This window comes from Sphaeramia orbicularis, chromosome 22 (genome assembly GCF_902148855.1).
Source record: "Sphaeramia orbicularis chromosome 22, fSphaOr1.1, whole genome shotgun sequence".
In the NCBI taxonomy this organism is placed as follows: Eukaryota; Metazoa; Chordata; class Actinopteri; order Kurtiformes; family Apogonidae; genus Sphaeramia; species Sphaeramia orbicularis.
The window spans coordinates 36,154,280-36,174,026 of NC_043978.1; the positions used below are offsets into that span (position 1 = coordinate 36,154,280).

Here is a 19,747-nt window from a genome sequence, read left to right on the forward strand (position 1 = left end):
CATGTTACTTTTACAACATACTGCATTACTTGAGTAACAATATGATCTAAATACACTGGCCTTAACCCATAAAGACCCAAACAGCCACTGGTGACCAAGAGCATCTACTGATCTAAACTGGTTAACACCTGTTGATCCATTAATCCTATCAATACATGTAAATAATTAGTGTAAAATATAATTCATGAAAAAAGGTAAACGACACGCACATCCAAAAATAGGAGGTGTGCAGGATCCCAAAATTAACCATGAAAAAATAAAGGAAGGTCCACACAACCTGTGAGCTCCCAAAACATTTATTTAGCTACGTAAGCTGAATAAATGTTTTGGGAGCTCACAGGTTGTGCGGACCTTCCTTTATTTTTTCATGTAAAATATAGTTTGTCATCTTTTCATGGTCATCAGATATTTGGACGTTCAGAAGCTCTGTAGTTACCGTGGAAACACTGTCATCTTCTAAAACATTGATTCACCAGCAAAACGCATAGAGTTTAATAAATGACAGTGGATGGAGATGCTTGTTTATATGTTCAGTTATTGGTATCTTTGCTGAAAAATTCACTTTTTTTTTAGTTTTCTCTGTTTTGATATAATAACCTTTGAATTAACTCTGAGTTTTCATGACCATCTAAATGAAGTATAGGAAAATACATGATTTAGAGTGAAAAATGCAAAATATAGAAGATAATGTTATAATAAATGGTGATAAATCACTTAAGAAACATAAATTGAGAGAAAAAAATAATTTGGGAAGTGACATAATAGTAGCACTGGGCCTTTATGGGTTAAATCTGGATGAATTGTATTCTTTACAAGCGAAAATAAAAAATATTGGCAGATGTCAAGTTTGTATTTGTGTAAATCGTAATATTTATGATTTTTTTTTTTTTTAACTTTATTTTTATTGTTTGATTTCTGTACAATACAAACATGAGGGACATTTTGGATACATTAACCATAAAAAACCTTTGTGACTATGTGACATTGAAATGAAAATTGTCCATTTCTCCCATTTATAATGACACTGCTCTTCTTCAGTCCTCAGTCTATGGGTCAGAATCTCCAGTAATATTTATGACTTTTAATACCAACTGTACAGACTGCAAATTTTAAGATAGCCTGCAGTACTAGCAGTTAGCTTTCCAGTTTACAAAGGTACTGTTAACTGTGAAACTCAGTTTTATCACAGTCCTGATAATACTGTACGATGTCTGGTATCAGATGGATTAAACAGACTTAGCTGACAAAGGTGTAGCCCTGTTGTTTCCAGTGTTTTCTTTCTAAAACAGCATTGACTGTTATAGTAGTTTAAAATAATCTCAGTCAAGTTTAGTGAACTCAGATGAAACCTAGCAGGGGCTGTCAATCATCCTGGCTCCATGGCAACACCGTAGTGTCAAAACAATAAACAATAATTTTGTTAGAGGGAATAAATAATTAACATAATTTTAGCTCAGAGAAAAACATATCTAATGTACAGGTTCCTTTCTTGACAGTTAATAATTATAGTGTCAACATAATCAAGAGCACATATAATAAACTTTTGTTTTGGGCACTGCCAATCTTAGGGAATATGGCCCATGATATGTCATTATGTCTGACAAAGTACACAACCTTCAGAAATGACAGTTTCCCTGCGTGTCACTAAATTAATCATTTAGTAGCTTGCATTCAGTGACAATTCCTGACAAGTCATTAAATCATCTGGCAAACAAAATAATTGTAGACTCAATATTTTGCACTTAGAACTAAATGATAACACAAAAAAACAATCACAGCGGTGTGAGTGAGATGTTATCTACTAGCTTTACATGTTGGGTATATGACAATATATTAAATTAATTTGATCATGAAATCAAGATATGTGGGTTCTCGTCAAAAATTCAAAGAGCAAACTGTTGTAATACATTAATTATGATTTTTTTTTTCCAGTTATTGCCTGTAAGTGGTTCTTTATTTTTTTAATAACACACATTGACACCCTCCAAAGAGCTGCTCTGTCATTTTTTACATTGCATATGTGACGTGTATAGTTTTAATGAGTAAAACTGCTTTGGATTCATGTTTTGCCTTGAGTTCATGTTAAAAACAGGAATGATCGATAATACTGAAGAAAAAAAAAAAACGAAGATTCAACATTTTCCCTATGTCTCCCAGCCCTACTTATATTATATTAATCCAAGTGTCCTTGCATTATAAATTGTCCCATAAGCAGCATTTATGGGTCTCAATTAATCCTCATGTGAGCCATTTCCAGCCCATATGTAACAAAATAAAACTGACCTCTGCACAAGCTTATTGCCTCCCATTGCTCAAACTGAGCGGTGACTAAAAAAATGTCCCAGATGCAATACATACTCCACTGTATCTCAGATGAACTAAGAAGCACCTGTTTAGTCTCCAACGATGGAACCTAGAAGAGGATGCAAAATGACAATCTGAGTTTTTATGCCATGCTCATACTGCCCTCCAGTGTTTACAGGGTGAAACACAAGAACTGCAATTCATTTCATTCCAATCAGCCTGTAATAATACCTATTATAGAAAGCAAATGTAGGTTCAGTGAGGGTGAAGATTCTGTGGTGGTGTGTTAGATTTAAAGGTGAATTAAGAGTTTAATTTATTTGACAGACATCTTACTCTACGTTGACATCCACACCTTCAAAAATTGGATCAGTAGGTTAAAACGTTAAGTAATGTAATGTTCAATGCTGTTCTTTAATGTAAAGCAATGAATATTCCCTGCATGGTGTTAGGAAGTTTACATTGCTATATTTATCTGGGTGATTTAGATTTTAGTTAAGTTTAGATTTCAGTTTTTACATTAATTTCCTACCTGGTGAAAATGATTCATCTTCAAATGTGTTAAATGTTAATAATGAAGAAAATTCTCTTCCATCTTGAGCTAAAAACTTCAACACCTCTTTCAATCCTTTAACCCCTGAGACATTATTTCGGTGTAAACGGTGGAAAAACAGGAAAACACAAACGGAGGAATTGAAGTTTGACAGGTTTTTACCAAATAATGCATTCAGAATATACATTAATAAGAGATTTAGGATGTTGAACATGAGTTGTGAACTAGAACACACTGAACAACAAGGGTTTGAATTTTGGCTCTGTACTTTTTGCTTTGGGGGTCTTTTTTTTTCTAAATCAGTCCAGCTGCTTTTTGGCACCTGGGTGAACTCCAAAAAGTAGTTACACGGTCAAAACTCCGTAAAAACACAGTGAAAAACAAAAAAAGGAAAATCACCACAACACTGCAGTAAAAACAAAAAACCACAGGGAAAATGGTGTAAAAAAAAAAAAAAAGATAAATAAATAAAAAATAAAGAGCCCAAACCATGTATTTTTATAGTGTGTCAATTTCACTCACTGCTCTGTTTTGCCCCTGATCCCACAGGCAGCGGGGAGTGTACTGAGCATGCTCAGATGTCTGTGGAAAGAACAAGGTCTATTCTATCAGCACGATTTGAAATTTTTCTTATTGAGCAAACGGCTGAATTGTTATGAATATTTAAAATAAATCATCCTTTCAGAGCGTTCACCACAGACACAGCAGGGGTTAAAGGGTTAAATTACCTTGCCCTATACCTTAGACAGAGCTCATGTAAAGTTAACACTTTAGATTAGTTAGTCTTGGTTAAACAGCCCATCAATAAATAAAATAATTCACATAAGATCAAATTAAATCATCTACCAATAAAATGCAGCACAAATGTTAAAATAAGAACTATTAACCAGCAAAACTACTTTTATTTGCTGTACTTTAAATGCATTTAGCTCATTTTAACTCTTTACATGGCATTTTGAATACAGAACATTTACTATATAGTGTGTGTTGTTTTTTGTTTTTTTTTATGTGTTTATACTTTTACTTCGTCCTCCACTGCTCAGAGGGATGATGGAACCAATGTCTGACAGAATAAACACAACAAAACCCACTATTTCTCAATTCAATGCACATGGACTAAGACTAAATTATAATAATGCAGGAATGTCAGCAACCTGATCGTGCTTGTGAATCATAAAAATAATAATTTATGATTTTATTAGTGGCTAAATCTACATCAAATCACCAAATTTCAGAAAATGTTTGTATATTTACATCTGAACATGACATATTTGATACCTCAGAACTATAGTGTTTGGTCATAGTAACAACTCATGTTTTAGGGCAGAGATTCTGCAGAGTTCTTTCCAGTTACAATTGTTTTTTATTGTTTTTGTCATATATGAGCATCATGCATTTGAAATACACGTCATAAATCTTTTTTTTTCTATTTCCAATTTTTAATGCCACATAAATTAGTTTGAATCAAACTGTCTCTTAAAAAACAGACAAATAGTCACCACAGGACTATGACAACATTAAAAATAAATACCAACATTTGACAGATGTGATTGGGATTTGTTTTTGTTTTGTTCTAAAGCTATAATTTGATAAATATTATATGTGAACTTTGTTTTTCAAAGAGTTAAATGCATCTTGTACCTTAAAGACAAATACTTAATATTTCATGCATCTATCTTATATAGTTCAAAAGTACTAATTTAATGTATTTAGGGTCTTCTTCTCAGTTTTACTGGAAAAGGTATCACAGCCCATTTTCAAAGCCTCAATACTATAAAGCAGGGGTGCCAAACATGCGGCCCGTGGGCCAAATCTGGCCCATCAAAGGTTCCAGTCTGGCCCACAGGATGAAAGTGCCAAAATTACACTGAGGATAGTAACGGTCAAAGGTGTCACAATCATTCTGGTTCAGGTTAGAGACCAATGTGATCTCAAGTAAGATAATAACATAATAATCTATATATAATGACAACTAGGGCTGTGTATTGGCAAGAATGTGGTGATACGATACAAATCACAATACTAGGATCACAATACAATATATCACGATACTGTTAAAAAGGCAATTTTTTTATTGGTGTTGTTTCATTTTAAAATATTATTTCCTGGAAGAATTGAATTACACCAGAAATATGCACAAATACTAAACACATTTTTATTTGATCACAACAGGATCTAATGCTATATCACAAAAATTTCCTGTGTTCAAACTTAAATGATGTTTTACAGACATTACAGTTTAAGATCCTACTCAAATGTTCATATTCTATTAGATCATAACATTATTTTTGTACAATCTCAACAAAGGAACTAACATTATTTATTAAAAGAGTATGAAATAATAATAAATAAAATGTAAACAAAAAAGAAAAACAAAAACAAACAAACAAAAATAAACCTCCACAATATCTGCATTTGAATAAATACCTAAAAATATCGATACAGTACTTTTTAATATCGATACAGTATTGTGAAATGAAATATCGCGATATATTGCAGAACTGATATTTTCTAACGTCCCTAATGACAAACTACACATTTCCTTTTTGGTTTAATGTGAAAAAATAACATTACTCTATGAAAAAAATTTACATTTGCAAACTATCCTTTCACAACAAAATACAAATACACAAATAAAAACAAATATGAACCTGAAATGTGAAATTTTAACAATATTTTGCATTTGTGGATCCACTGTGATCTGTAAGCTTTGTTAATACTAAGTTGAGACATAATATTTTAGATCCAAACTCCAAAATTTTAACAATATTATGCCCGTTACCATGTGCTTGTAATATTGTGTGTAATGCACATGTATAAATAAACTGAGGCATAATATTGTTAAAACTGTACTCATTTTTCTTTTGAAATTTCATTTTTTTCAGGTTATTCTTTTTTTTGTAAAATGTAAATATTTTCAGAATTGAATGGGTTTTGCACATGTATAAATAAATTGAGGCATAATATTGTTAAAAGTGTATGAATTTTTCTTTTGAAATTTCATTTTTTTTCAGGTTTTTTTTTTTTTTTTGTAAAATGTAAATATTTTCAGAATAAAATGGGGTTTTGTACTATAACACAGAGGAAAAACTTGGAGTTGTCATCATTTATAGGTTATTATGTCATAATTTTACTGAGATCAAACTGGGCTGAATGTGACCCCTCAACCAAAATCAGCTTGACACCCCTGATATGAAGCTAAAGTTTTGCATGGTGTTACTAGAGCTAATAACATTATTTTATGAAAGTATGAAGTAAATCAGAGCTGGTCATTAACCCTTTCATGCACAGAAGTCACTACATTGGACAGTTATTCTCCAGCTGTTCTCTTGTATATTCATGGGTTTTGTTGTTTTAGTTCCATATCAGCCAACACAGTGGACACTAGTGCATCATCACAAACACTGCAATTCATACAATCACTGAGTGTAAATCAATTGCTAATTGTTATTAGACTGTAATCAACAGTTTTCTGGGAAAAAAAAAAAAAAGTTTTTTTTTTTTTTTTTGCATATCCTCCTGAAACCCAGCAATGCATTTTGTCCTCTGTATGGGAAAAAAGTTTGCTGTGCATTGCAAAGGACATTCCATTAAAAAATCACTAAATAAATAAAAATAATTTAAAAATGTATCTGAAAAAACTGTTGCATTATGCAGTTTCCAATCAAGACAATTTTTTTAATGTAAAACAGCTAAAACTGTCAATTTCCTGGGTCTCAGGAGGAAATTATCACCATGAAATGAGTAATAACTAATATTATAGTATGATAAAAAATGTGAGAAAACAGTAGCAATTTAGCAATTAGCGGCATTAAAGATGTTTTTTTTTTTTCATAGTTTTCACACAAGATATGTTTCTTTGCTTCAAAACTTAAATGCATGGTGTCCAGCTGAGTGGACATTTTTGTAACTCTACGAAAAACAGGTTCTTTAAAAAAAAAAAAAAAAAAAAAAAAAAAAAAAATCAGTTGCATTGTTTTTTTCATGCCTAACAAGGAATAAAAACACTGAAGAAAAATATATTGACTAAGGTTCTCATAATGCATGCATGAAAGGGTTAAAGGAGGCTGATTTCACATGGACTGACACTAGTCTGCAGGTTTCCACAGCTACTGTAGAGTCATGGCACAGAAGCACATTCCAGTACCACAAAGGGACACATGATAGAAACTTAACTCACAGTCTGACCTGAAAGCTTCAGTCCTGCTTCCAGCTTGAGTTTCCTGCAACAATCAATCGACTAGTTGTCAACTATTGATCCATGGATGAAGTAATGGTTAGAGTTAAACTGAACTGACCAGGACCAGGACAAGGTCTGGAGGTGGCTTGATTACAGACAGGAAGTTCAGGTGTGAAAGTGTTTGGTGGAGGGAGGAGTCAGCAGGTGGCAGGAGGCTGAACACCTGACAGACACTGAAAAGGGCAAATAACACATATGCACAACGGCAATGAAACACTAAACACATGGGAAGGAAGCGGATAGTGCAGTCTTAACAATTCACCAGAATAAAACACTTAAATATTCTGACAACTGCAGTTTTCCTCTTAATCTTTAACACCAAACAGTATATTTGAGGACATGCTCAATAGTATAATTGCTTAACTGTATATCCACAATTGCACGATTTTTTTTTTTTACTATAACTGTGAATAAAGTGTATATAGATATATGTATTTTTATTCTTACTTTGCTTTACTTACAATTTTTATAATATCTCGTTTTTAAAATTTACTATCAAATTTACTATGTCTATCAGCAAAGAATTCTTTGTATGTGTTTATGTACTTGTCAAATAAAGATGATTCTGATTCTGACCTTGGGCTTTAGAGAACACTGATCAACCTTTTTTCACTAATGCCTGACTTTCTAAGGAACGAAACAAATTATGAGAGAAAATATCAGTTAGAAATGTTGAAGGTTGATTTGTTTCTTTGTTATTCAATCAAAAAAAAAAAGTTGCTTTAACAAAAAAAATTAAATAAAAAAAATAACTCACTTCAAATAAAATAATAATAATAATAATTTAAAAAAACGTTCTCAAGTAAAGAAAAAAGCGTTCAAATGCAATTTTTTGGGTCTCAAATATTTTTTTTTCCATTTAAACACTTTTTTCTTTGATTGAAAAGGTTGATTTTTTTTTTTTTTTTTTTTTGCTAAATAAACCTTTTTTTGATGAATAATAAAGAAGCAAATTTACCTTCATATAAAATATTTATGCGATGAGAAATCCCGGAAGATCCAGTTCTTCGTATGTTATTACTGCCTGCAGCCACAGGAGGCGCTGTTTAGCAGAACTAACCTCTGAAGGCCTGGTGTTTTTTTCTGCCCAGCACTAGTACTGTGTTTATTACAGTCAGTGTCCACTAGATGGTAGGCCTTTCCTAAATATAGCAGATTTATCGGTCTTTCTCTACAGGTGGAAACAGATCCATAAGACAGGAATATTTTCAGACACAAAATATTTTATTCGAAGCACTTAGTTTTGACATGATCCAACAGCTAATTTGTTAGCCCACTCCAGATGCCATGAACAGGAAGCCTTTGTCTAGCGTTGCATTACTTTACTGTCCATCACAGCAGCATATCCAGAACTATCAATCCATACAAAACCTCACAAAAATACAGATGCCAGCCAGCAAAAATATCAAAATGTTAAACCACATCCATATTGTCTGAGTCACATGACCGCTTGTACAAACTTTATCAAAAGCAAGTTGCTCTGAGAATATATTAGCATCACCTTCCATACAAAACTCCCAACGTGTTATTGCAGCAAAAAACATACTGTAAAATGTCTAAAACAAGAGCATTTAGAGCAAAAGTGGCATCGAGTACACCAATGCAAGACATTTATTAGTGTCATTAAACCTAGGAAAGTGACTTGTAGAAGTGTAAAGGACATCTATTGAACCAGGGTAGACTGGTATTATATGACCTTTGACCTGAAGGTGAAGGGTGCAAACTGCTGAAGTGACCTTGTGGCTGGTCAACAGGGATCTGTGGCTTTTTCCTTAAAATATAAAATGAATAAAGATTTTAAAAATAAAAATAAAAAAAAAGTGTTTATGAGCATCCTCAATGACCCCTTCACGTAATCCTGTGAGATTTATCAGAAATGCGAGCAGCACATATGAGGTCTGTCCTTACAAATAAAACATATTGCTTTAATGTCTTTAGCTTCAGAAATAATATTTCCATTTTAATAGATTTGCAGCCTGACAAAGTTGTTATTTATCTTTGGCAAATGTTGTGAATATATATACTCTGAGCAAAATAAACAAAATAACATTCTGGTCTAAAAATAAATTCAGTTGCTGTATTTATGTGCTTTAAATTATATTTTAGTTCAATTTCTCACTGATCTTTAATTTTCAGGTTGTCAGATTTTTTGAATTGACTCTAACTTGTAACGGTTTAAAGGGCCAATTTTTACAATATTTAATTAACAAATTGGTACAGCAGCTTTGTCTTTTCTTTTACAGATCATAATGTTGCTTTATTTTGCAAGGATCATGCTTTGAAAGTCACATTTTAAAGAGTAGCTAATTATTCCGGGATCTATACTATACTATCTATAATAATCTTTCGTAGACATAATGTCAATTAAAAAAAAAAATCACTTCCATGCCCTTATAGTAAAATGAGACCACAAAAAACAAGTGCTTAACAGGCAGAGTAACTTCCTGAAATGTCGTCCCCATGACTATTTTTACACCTCAGTGTATGTTGGGATTAAACAAACTAAATATAAAGTAGTAATTATGGGGGATCTTGTTAACTTTGGACAGAGCCAGACCAGCCGTTCACCTTATACTTTATATAAACTAAACCAACTGGCTTGTACATAAGTTATCATACTTCTAAACTGGCAAACTGTTCTTTCAAAATAGGCCATTTACCTGTATCTTTTGCATAGAACCTGTGTTGTGCCGTTCATAGAGCGCACTTAAACTGCTTCCATCCTTTTGTTTTAAACAGTTTTCAACAAAGTCACTAATCAAATAGTTAATGTGTTTTAAATTATATCTATCGGAACTACAAAAGTGCACCAAACTAAACTGAATACAGGAAATACACAAAATCATCTATTGTCACTTTCATCATGTCATTATCTACAGTTGATACAAATAATGTTGCATTCATTCAACACTGGAAAAAAAAAAAAGTTCCTTTTAAGGCTTAACCCTGTAGACGCATTCAGTTCCCATGCAAATATTCACATTCCACTGCAAGCAGCCAATGAGACACTGAGATAAAGAGCTGACATTTAAGAGTGTATATAAGGTCTTCTGCTTCTTCCAGCTTGGCGATGACACATAGCAGATACTGTTATTGAGGATGAGAGCACTATGTAACTTTTTCAGACTTTTCAGGCAATGTGAGGACGAATGGAAAAAGAACACCCTTTGCCTCCAGAGGCGCCCTCAGCGTCTCCTCTACAAAGTAAGCGTTCTCCTCCTCCACGATAAACTGAAGAGTCTGGGTTTTGTTCACACAGTAGATGCAGTTACCAATAACGGCACATCTGAAGGGTAAAGGACTTCCAAGCCTCTGGGATGCGCAGTCGTGCCACATTTTCACTATGGTGTTGTACTTGAAGACGTTGATCCCTTGCTCGCGGTTGACGTCGAAGCGGTAGATGAAGCTTTTCAAAGCCACCATGTCGGTAGACTTCTTCCTGCTGTTGTTATAGGGACACTCCTGCCACTCGTCCCTCTTTGTGTCGTACTTAAGGAGACGATAGAACAGAGAACCCCCTGAAACGTACAGTTCTCCGCTGCAGGTCGTAGCTTCATGGGCCACCGCGAACGCTCCCTTAGGCAAAGGGGCCACTGAGGTCCAGCGGTCCATTCGAGGGTCGTACTTTTCTACAGTAAACAAACATTCCCCTCCGATGGCATACAGGTAGCCATCCATAGACACAAGCTTTAACTGGGCACGAGCCTGGTTCAGAGGTCGGATCTCGGCCCAGCGGTTGGTTATGGGGTTGAAACAGAAGACTTTATCTGAAACCTTGCCCTTTTCCCCGTAGCCCTTAATTCCACCTGCCACAAACAGGTAGTTATACATGGTACAGATCCCACAACCTTTAGTGTTTATGTCCTCAGGCATTGCGGTCAAAGGTCGCCAGTCATTTGCTGTTTCATTGAAGAAATAAATCATGTGGTTCTCCTCCAAAGACCCCACCGATAAAGGGCTCTGTGGTCGGCTGCCACAGCGGCTCGGTGGCCGGCTTCCAACACGATCGAAAACATCATTTACTTCTGCGACCATCAGAGTCTTCCTGCCCTCCAGTCTCTTTTTCAAGATCAGATCCCGCTCTGATCCAGTCAGGCGCCCGTATACAGACGGGTCCTTTAGAATCTGGAGGAAGTTGTCGCTCATGAAACCGTATGCGGTCTCCTTCAGCTCACTGAGTCGCTGCTTTTTGGCGATGGTCAGTATCTCGTAGCAGTTCCCTGCAGTGATTTGTTCAGACATGGAGTCCATAGCTGCCTGGACAGCACAGGGGATCTGGAGGATCTTGGCCCCTGTGATGACATCTACAACATTATCCTTGCTAACATTCATCTGAGCTGTGTAAACATAGTCTATTAATGTAGATAAAGTCTTGTAGCTAACGCCTTTCACTTTGAGGATATTTCGAGACAGCCGTGCCTTGAAGTAGTCACTCTTCTCTGCCAGGACAGACTTGTGAGCGCTGATGGTCTTCCCGCCAACTTCGATGACTAAATCAGGCTCATCTTTCGGCCGGGTATTTTCTGTGTCCTGGCCATTGTCCCTTCGTTCAAGGTTCGATTTTAGGACTGAGCAATCAGTTTCCTGTTTGGCTTGGCTGGAGAAACACACTGAGGAATCTGCACTGTAAGACACTTTAGCTCTGGCGCCGTTGTGAATTTCACCACTTGCAAAATTTTGTGGCGTGCTAGCAATATGATTGGACACAGTGGAGTCAGTATGAGAGGTGAGACCTGGGGCATCCTTTTCATTTGGGAGGTGATCAGATCTGGAGATATACGAGCCGTTATCCTTCTGATGATCAATATGGTGATTCTCCAACAGCCTCCCATCCAGTAAGTATTCCTTTTCAAACACTGCGGGGGGACTGATATCCTGGTCATCCTGCAGAAAATTCTGGACGTAACCTGGACAGAGCTTTCCATCATTCCCATCAGCAGGCGTGACGAGGTCAGGGTTCACGGCGTGGAGAATGACATCAGCCTCCACCGTGATGGCCCCTCCTCCTTGTCTGCGGCCCTCACTCATCTTGACGTGCTGCCTAGTGAGGGGAGACAGCGTCCTCGCCGTTCATGCCGTCTGGATGGAGGATGTCTGAACAAACTTGGGCTTTGGACTGGGACTCAGCCCCTCCTCCTCTCTCTGCACCTACAGGGGCAGAAAACAAGGAGGGAATTTAAAGCAAAGCCAAAGGCAGCACAGAAAAACAGAGTGACTAACCAAGCCAACAAGGACCTATTCAGTCTCTGAGGGGCGCCCTTTCTCTAATAACAAACATCTTGGATAGCATGAAATTTAAAGGAAAAAATGAGTGTTGTATTCCCTTAATAGAATCCATTTCAACAAACTACTGCAAATGAATAGAAATGAAGCAGCTGTAATGCTTTAAAGGGACAGTCTGTAATTTAACCCAGAAAAAAAAAAAAAAAAAAAAAACTGTGCAATTTCTTGTGACTGTAAGCTGCATATGACCTACTGCAATAATCACCCTGTCTATCTTTTATTTGTGGTAATCTGGACACTTTCACGGCGCATGCGCACATGCTGTTGCGTTGATGGAGGAATTAATCTAATAAGACAGGGAAAAGGCGTCTGTAAATTATTCCACAAACTCCTCTCCATCCGTATTTTCCCTTCAATGTCGATGAAAACCCAGAAAAAAAAAAAAAAAAAACATCTCATCTGGTTGAAGCCATAAGAACATCTGTTTTATTTCTTCTATTTTCACCAAATCTGCAAATGCACAGTAAATGCATAGTATTTCTGGCTGTTTATTGTGACCTACCTGCGTTTCCTCGGCGGCAGTTGCAGTTCCAATGCCAGTCCCCTTGCACAAAAGCTCAGTTACGTAAGGCAGTCGGAATCCTGATGAACCGGACCGGACTCCTTCTTTCCTTCTGGATGAGTTTACTTCACGGACATCTGAGGTGGCTTTATCCCCTCATCCGCGCACCGACAAAAACCCCGAAGCGTCGGTTCATCCGCTCCTTCAGTGAGATCTACCCAGGATTCAATGGTGAAGGCGAGGCAGAGGGACGATCATATAGTCATTTCAGGTCGCACCTCCTTCAGATCAGCCCCTGTTGCCAAGTCATTTCCTTGGTTGGAAGTGTTGGAGAGCCTCTGCGCACATCCAGCGTGTTTTTTCCACGAGCTGGAACTGTCCAGCACAGACACCAGCTCTAAATCTAATAGGATACTGCTTTGGTTTTGTGTTTTCTTTTTGTTTTTGTTTTTTTACAGTTAACTACAGTGAGGCGGTTATTATTGATCTAAACCACGCCCCTCCGTCGGTATTAACCCTACACTTAACAGCTCCATCTGTTGTGCGCACTAGAGCCGCTCTGATGGATGCGACATTCCTTTACGCATCATCCCTGTCCTGGGTACCACCATCAGCAGGAGTCAGAGGACCAGACAGGACTAACAATCCACACGTAATGTCAAATAAATACATGAAATTTGACCTATTCACCTTCAACCCATAAAAACACTATTTATGTGGTAGTTGCCAAAATGACATTTTCTCTATATCTAACCTTTCTTAAGTGATTTATCACCATTTATTATAACATTATCTTCTGTATTTTGCATTTTATCAGTATTTATTTTACATTATTTTCCTATGTTTAACCCTGTCATGCATAGTGGTCACTCCAGTGGACAGTTCTTCTCCAGCTGTTCTCTCGTATATTAATGGGTTTTGTTGTTTTAGTTCCATATCAGCCAACACAGTGGACACTTATGCACCATCCCATACACTGTAATTCAGATCATTACTGTAACTTTACTGTTCTTGATAAACCTGATCTGCACTAACATGTTTGAGTGTAAATCAATTGTTATTTGTTAGACAAAAAGTTTTTTTTTTTTTTTTTGCATATTATCTCCATGAAGTGAGAAATAACTAGCATTAGAATATGTTAAAATGTGAGAAGACATCAGATTAGCAGCATTAAAAATGTTTTTATTTCATTGTTTTCATATCACTTTCTGATATTGGGTTTTAAACACGTTTCTTTACTTCAAAAATTAAATGCATGGATATTTTTGTAACTCCATAGAAAAAAAAAAACTCGATCGCATTGCTTTTTTCATGGCTAAACACTGAAGAAAAAAATCTTGACTAAGGTTCTCATAATTCGTGCATGAAAGGGTTAATCTTGTATATTCATGGGTTTTGATGTTTTAGTTCCAAATCAACCAACACAGTGGACACTTACGCATCATCTCATAAACTGCAATTCATACCATTATTGTAACTTTGCTGTTCTTGATTGGTTCTTGAGTGGAAATCAATTGTTAATTTTTATTTTTTGCATGTTATCTCCATGAAGTGAGTAATAACTAGTATTAGAATATGTTAAAATGTGAGAAAACATCCGATTAGCTGCATTAAACATGGTTTCATTTCACTGTTTTCATATCACTTTATGATATTGGGTTTTAAATACATGTTTCTTTGCTTCAAGAATAAAATTCATGCTGTAGCTGAGTGGACATTTTTGTAACTCGATGAAAAAAAGGTTGATTAAAAAAATAAATAAATTCAATCACATTGGGTTTTTTTTTTCATGCCTAAAGAGGAATAAAAACACTCAGGAAAAAAAAAATCTTGATTAAGGTTCTCATAATTCATGCATGAAAGGGTTAATTTACCAATCATATACAGGGTGGGGAAGCAAAATTTACAATGAACATTTAGTTGTTTTTTCTCAGCAGGCACTTCGTCAATTGTTTTGAAACCAAACATATATTGATGTCATAATCATACCTAACACTATTATCCATACCTTTTCAGAAACTTTTGCCCATATGAGTAATCAGGAAAGCAAACGTCAAAGAGTGTGTGATTTGCTGAATGCACTCGTCACACCAAAGGAGATTTCAAAAATAGTTGGAGTGTCCATAAAGACTGTTTATAATGGAAAGAAGAGAATGACAATGAGCAAAACTATTATGAGAAAGTCTGGAAGATACTATTAAAGAAGAATGGGAGAAGTTGTCACCCGAATATTTGAGGAACACTTGCGCAAGTTTCAGGAAGCGTGTGAAGGCAGTTATTGAGAAAGAAGGAGGACACATAGAATAAAAACATTTTCTATTATGTCAATTTTCTTGTGTCAAATAAATTCTCATGACTTTCAATAAACTAATTGGTCATACACTGTCTTTCAATCCCTGCCTCAAAATATTGTCAATTTTGCTTCCCCACCCTGTAGAATAGGGGTGTCAAACTCATTTTAGTTCAGGGGCCACATACAGCCTAATATGAAATAAAGTGGGCCGGACCAGTAAAATAATGTAAGTAATAGGATAAGAACTTAGAAATAATATCAACTCCAAAGTTGTCTCTATGTTTTTCAGTGAAAAAAGTAAAATTCCACAATTAAAATGTTTACATCCATGAATCGTACTTGAACGTAACATGAACAAATACGAACAACCTGAAAATTCTTAAGAAAAATAAGTGTAATTTTAACAATATTACACCTCAGTTTATCATTTATACATGTGCATCACAACTTACAGATCACAGTGGATCTACAAATACACAAAACATTTGATAACAGGCAGAATATAGTTAAAATACTATATACTTCTCTTAAGGTATTTCAGGTTGTTCATATTTTTTTGTGAAAAGCCAGTCTGTAAATGTAAACATTTTTGTTTAATTTAACTTTTTTGACACTAAAACAAAAAGAAAAAAATAGCTTTTTTTCATTATTTATAGGTTATTATGATAGTATTTTACTGGTCTGACCCACTTTAGATGGAACATCCTTGACTGATAATGCCTTCAGTGCAATTTTTGCATTTCACAAATTCATCGCAGGGGACAGATTGGACCCTTTGGTGGGCTGGTTTTGGCCTGCGGGCCACATGTTTGACACCTGTGATATAGATGTTCATAAAATCTCAGATTAAAGTTGAGGGTTAGGGTTTTTCAACTTTGGGATCACCTGGAATTCAAATAGGGTCACCTGAAATTTCTAGTTATTGATAAAAATAAAAATAGTAATAACAAATATTTTTGAATGATTCAATATATATTTCATTAGAATTAAAACACCACACACTTTTCCTAATAAAAATCAAGTTCAAATAAAATGCAGGATATAATATCTGAGACGGCATATCTTGACAGACCCGATCATGTGACCACATGCTCATAGTTTGAGTTCTTGTTTGTTCAGTATTAATTGTCAGCCTTGTAAATACAAGCTGGACTGACTGTACATATCCTGACCAAGGAAAATCAAACTCTCACTTTGTGCAGTAATCTACACCTGGCTTTTCTGCCTCCGTCCATAATAATATACATTATATAGACTAAACGTTGTCTAAAGTTAACGTTTATTTGCTGCATAGTATAGCAAACTATTACATGATCAAAAACAAATTAATTTTAGGAAAAAAATCCCTCCATTTTGAATGTCTGGGGTCAGCAGAAATTTGTGATGTTAAAATGGGGTCACGAGTCAAAAAAGTTTGGGAGCCACTGGGTTATTATACAAAAAACAGAGAAAAATACAGAAAAAGTGGCTTTTTCAGTAAAATATGATATAAACTGAACATAAAGCAAGCATTTCCATCCACTGTCATTGATCCAACTCCATAGGTTTTATTGGTGAATCAATGTTGTAGAAGATGACGGTGTTTCAACGTTCACTACAGAGCTTCTGAACATCCAAATGGGTCATATCTGATGACCATGAAAAGATGAATAACTGTATTTTGCACCAAATATTTACATGTATTGATAGGATTAGTGGATCAACAGGTATTAAACAGTTTCAATCAGTAGATGCTTTTAGTTGGTGATGGATGTTTGGGTCTTTATGGGTTAAAGATCTAAACAACCAAAAGTATCCACTGATCTAAAATGTTTAATAACTGTTGATCCATTAATCTTATCAATATATGTAAATAATTCATGTAAAATGCAGTTTCTCAGCTTTTCATGGTCATCAGATATGAGCCATTTGGATGTTCAGAGGCTTCGTAGCCTCTTCTGCAACACTGACTCACCAGTGAAACCCATGTAGTTGTTAATGACAGGTGTTGGAGACACTTATTTTTATGTTCAGTTAATGATTTATTTTGCTGAAAAAGTCACCTCTTCTCAGTTTTCTCTGTTCTGATGTAATAACCTTTGGATTTCCCTTGAACTTTTATGAACATCTACATGATCAGTGAATTTTTTTTAGGAAAATACCTGATTTTCACTGAAAAATGCAAAATGCAGAGGTTGATATGGTGATAAATGGTGATAAATTACTTAGGAGAGACAAGCTGTCAGGTCTTATAGTGTTAAAATATCAGAGTAATGCTATTAAAGGTCCAAATAAAATGCACTACCTCAGACAGTCCATAAGCTCCCCATTGGGTTATAGTACATTACATTAACCCTGTTTAAAAATCAATATATATTCCATTATTTCTAAAGGGGAAACAGCTCCATCTGTTTGTGCAGGAGACAGTTTATACCAATAAGTCGCACAGCTGCTCTAAACAATACCTGCTGCATGTGGACAGTAAATGAAGTAGGTTCAACTCCCAAGACACAAATACAATGATAAGGAAATAAGAGTCATGCATCACTTGTGGGAATTATCCAACACTGTTACTCGCTGCTTTTCATTTGGATTTTTATGGAAAAGTGGAGATGCTTTGATAAAATGAGTACCCCAGGCATTTACACTCAACAAGTGAGAAGGCCCAAATAAAAAATAGCATAGACAGCACAAGGCAGCAGCTGTAGGTGATGTTTTTACCCAGGATCCTCTCTTTCTATTAACAACTGCCCTTCAGATATAAAAATAGACGGGCGCCACCGCAAGGACATCATGCAACTGTCAGCCCTATGAGATTAGAGGGCATTCAGCCGGGAGGTTTTAATGCCAGATATTCTGAGAACAAAGAACTGCTGGAGACTGATAAACACTAAATGAAACTGCCCTTGGCAGTGCACTTGCCGGAGGCCTTTGAAAGAGAACTTTGGCCTATATTTTCACACTTTACAAACTGATACTAGTTGTTATTCTCTATCTGCAAAATTGAGGGAGTTATGCTCAAAAAATGGCTATTTTGAAAATCATGACCTTGAGGTTGACCTTTCAAGGTCATCAAAGGTCAACAAAATTGGTACCAAATGAAAGACTATATCTGACTATCTATAAGTTGATAATAAAAAATTTAGTCGATATCCATCTTAGTTTTCAACATAGCAGCCGTTTTGTGAATATGCAAATTGGGCACTTGAGTTCTGGTCAATTTAGATGCCAGTAACTCAAAATCTATATATACGTGCATGTCAAATGAGGTAGGTAATGGATATCCATCCATCCATCCATCCATTATCTTCCGCTTCTTCCGGGACCGGGTCACGGAGGAAACAGTCTAAGCAGGGACGCCCAGACTTCCCTCTCCCCAGACACCTCCTCCAGCTCTTCTGGGGGGACCCCGAGGCGTTCCCAGGCCAGCTGGGAGACATAGTCTCTCTAACGTGTCCTGGGTCTTCCCCAAGGTCTCCGCCCGGTGGGACATGCCCGGAACACCTCCCCAGGGAGGCGTCCAGGAGGCATCCAAAACAGATGCCCGAATTGAATTGAATTGAAGGTAATGGATAGAGAATTGAATTTCCAATAATTTGGCATTAGTGTGAGATTGCCACAATGAACAGAACAGTAGTTATTAACGCTAAACAAATTTTACAAACGTTGCCATTGCAACCAGAAGTCATGTAACCTAGAGTTGCAAAATTTGGCATATTAGAAGGGACTTGCACAAAGATATTGCATGAAAAATTTTGGCATAATCAGGTGAATATTGGCAATATTACAGCCATTGGAAATATCAGAAAACTGAGTTTACTAAACCCCTGATATTTACCCCGGGGTGCTACCAAGGGCATGAGCTTTATGACGCCATGATGCATACAATCAGATGCAGAATGAAAAAATCCACAATTTGGTTTTGATTTCAAGTCGATACAATGATTTTGACTGAAGTTATGGTGAAATATCCAATGTTTGAACTTTGGCCTATATCTCTGCTGTACTTTGGCCTAATATTGACAAAAACTAATCAGGTCGACTGGAGAATATGGGAAATCATTTGGTCATGGTTTGATATCAATAATGCTTGAAATGTGACATACAAACAGACAGCCAACCGACCAATATGCTTACATTTCAAGCTATGAGTGTCTCCATGGAAACCACAGTCAGAGGGAAAAGAAAAAGACTTCCAGTTACAGAGCTGTCTTGATATGTGAGTAATGACACCACCCAGCCCGACAAACTGATAAGTGGGTTACTTGGTTACTTTTACAACTGTGGCTGAGGCGTTTCCACCTTCTACTTGTAGTTAATAAATACAAGCCAGGAACCAGATACAGCAATTAAATATTATCTTGGGTTGAATCACCATCATCATCATCATAACGGATATTGGAGATCCAAGATGGGGTTCTGTGGACTGTGGGAGCAATTCCAGCTTGAAGTATTCTTGTCTATTTTTGTTAGAACTGGTAAAGTAGTGAAACATGGTTGTGCAACAATGGATGTAGGCGTGATAAGAGAAAAAGTCTTGACCTTCTGTGTTCAGCAGGAGGAGAAATGAGCAGTGAAATCCCGGAAGAGCGG

General features: G+C 36.0%; 1 protein-coding gene and 1 long non-coding RNA gene across 2 annotated transcripts; one reads left to right on the forward strand and one right to left on the reverse strand.

Moving 5' to 3' along the window:
- The first annotated feature begins 2,014 nt into the window (after positions 1–2,014).
- Positions 2,015–18,860, forward strand: LOC115414269 (uncharacterized). Its single transcript, XR_003934596.1, has 3 exons — positions 2,015–2,025; positions 7,765–7,775; positions 18,720–18,860. It is a non-coding gene; the product is annotated as an uncharacterized LOC115414269 (long non-coding RNA).
- On the reverse strand, positions 8,301–13,320 carry kbtbd11 (kelch repeat and BTB (POZ) domain containing 11). The gene is made up of 2 exons (XM_030127542.1): positions 12,883–13,320; positions 8,301–12,245 (listed from the first exon to the last, which is right to left on the reverse strand). Exon 2 carries the CDS (start codon positions 12,123–12,125, stop codon positions 10,206–10,208), a length of 1,920 nt encoding a protein of 639 aa, XP_029983402.1. The 5' UTR covers positions 12,126–12,245; positions 12,883–13,320; the 3' UTR covers positions 8,301–10,205.
- Positions 18,861–19,747: the final 887 nt, after the last annotated feature.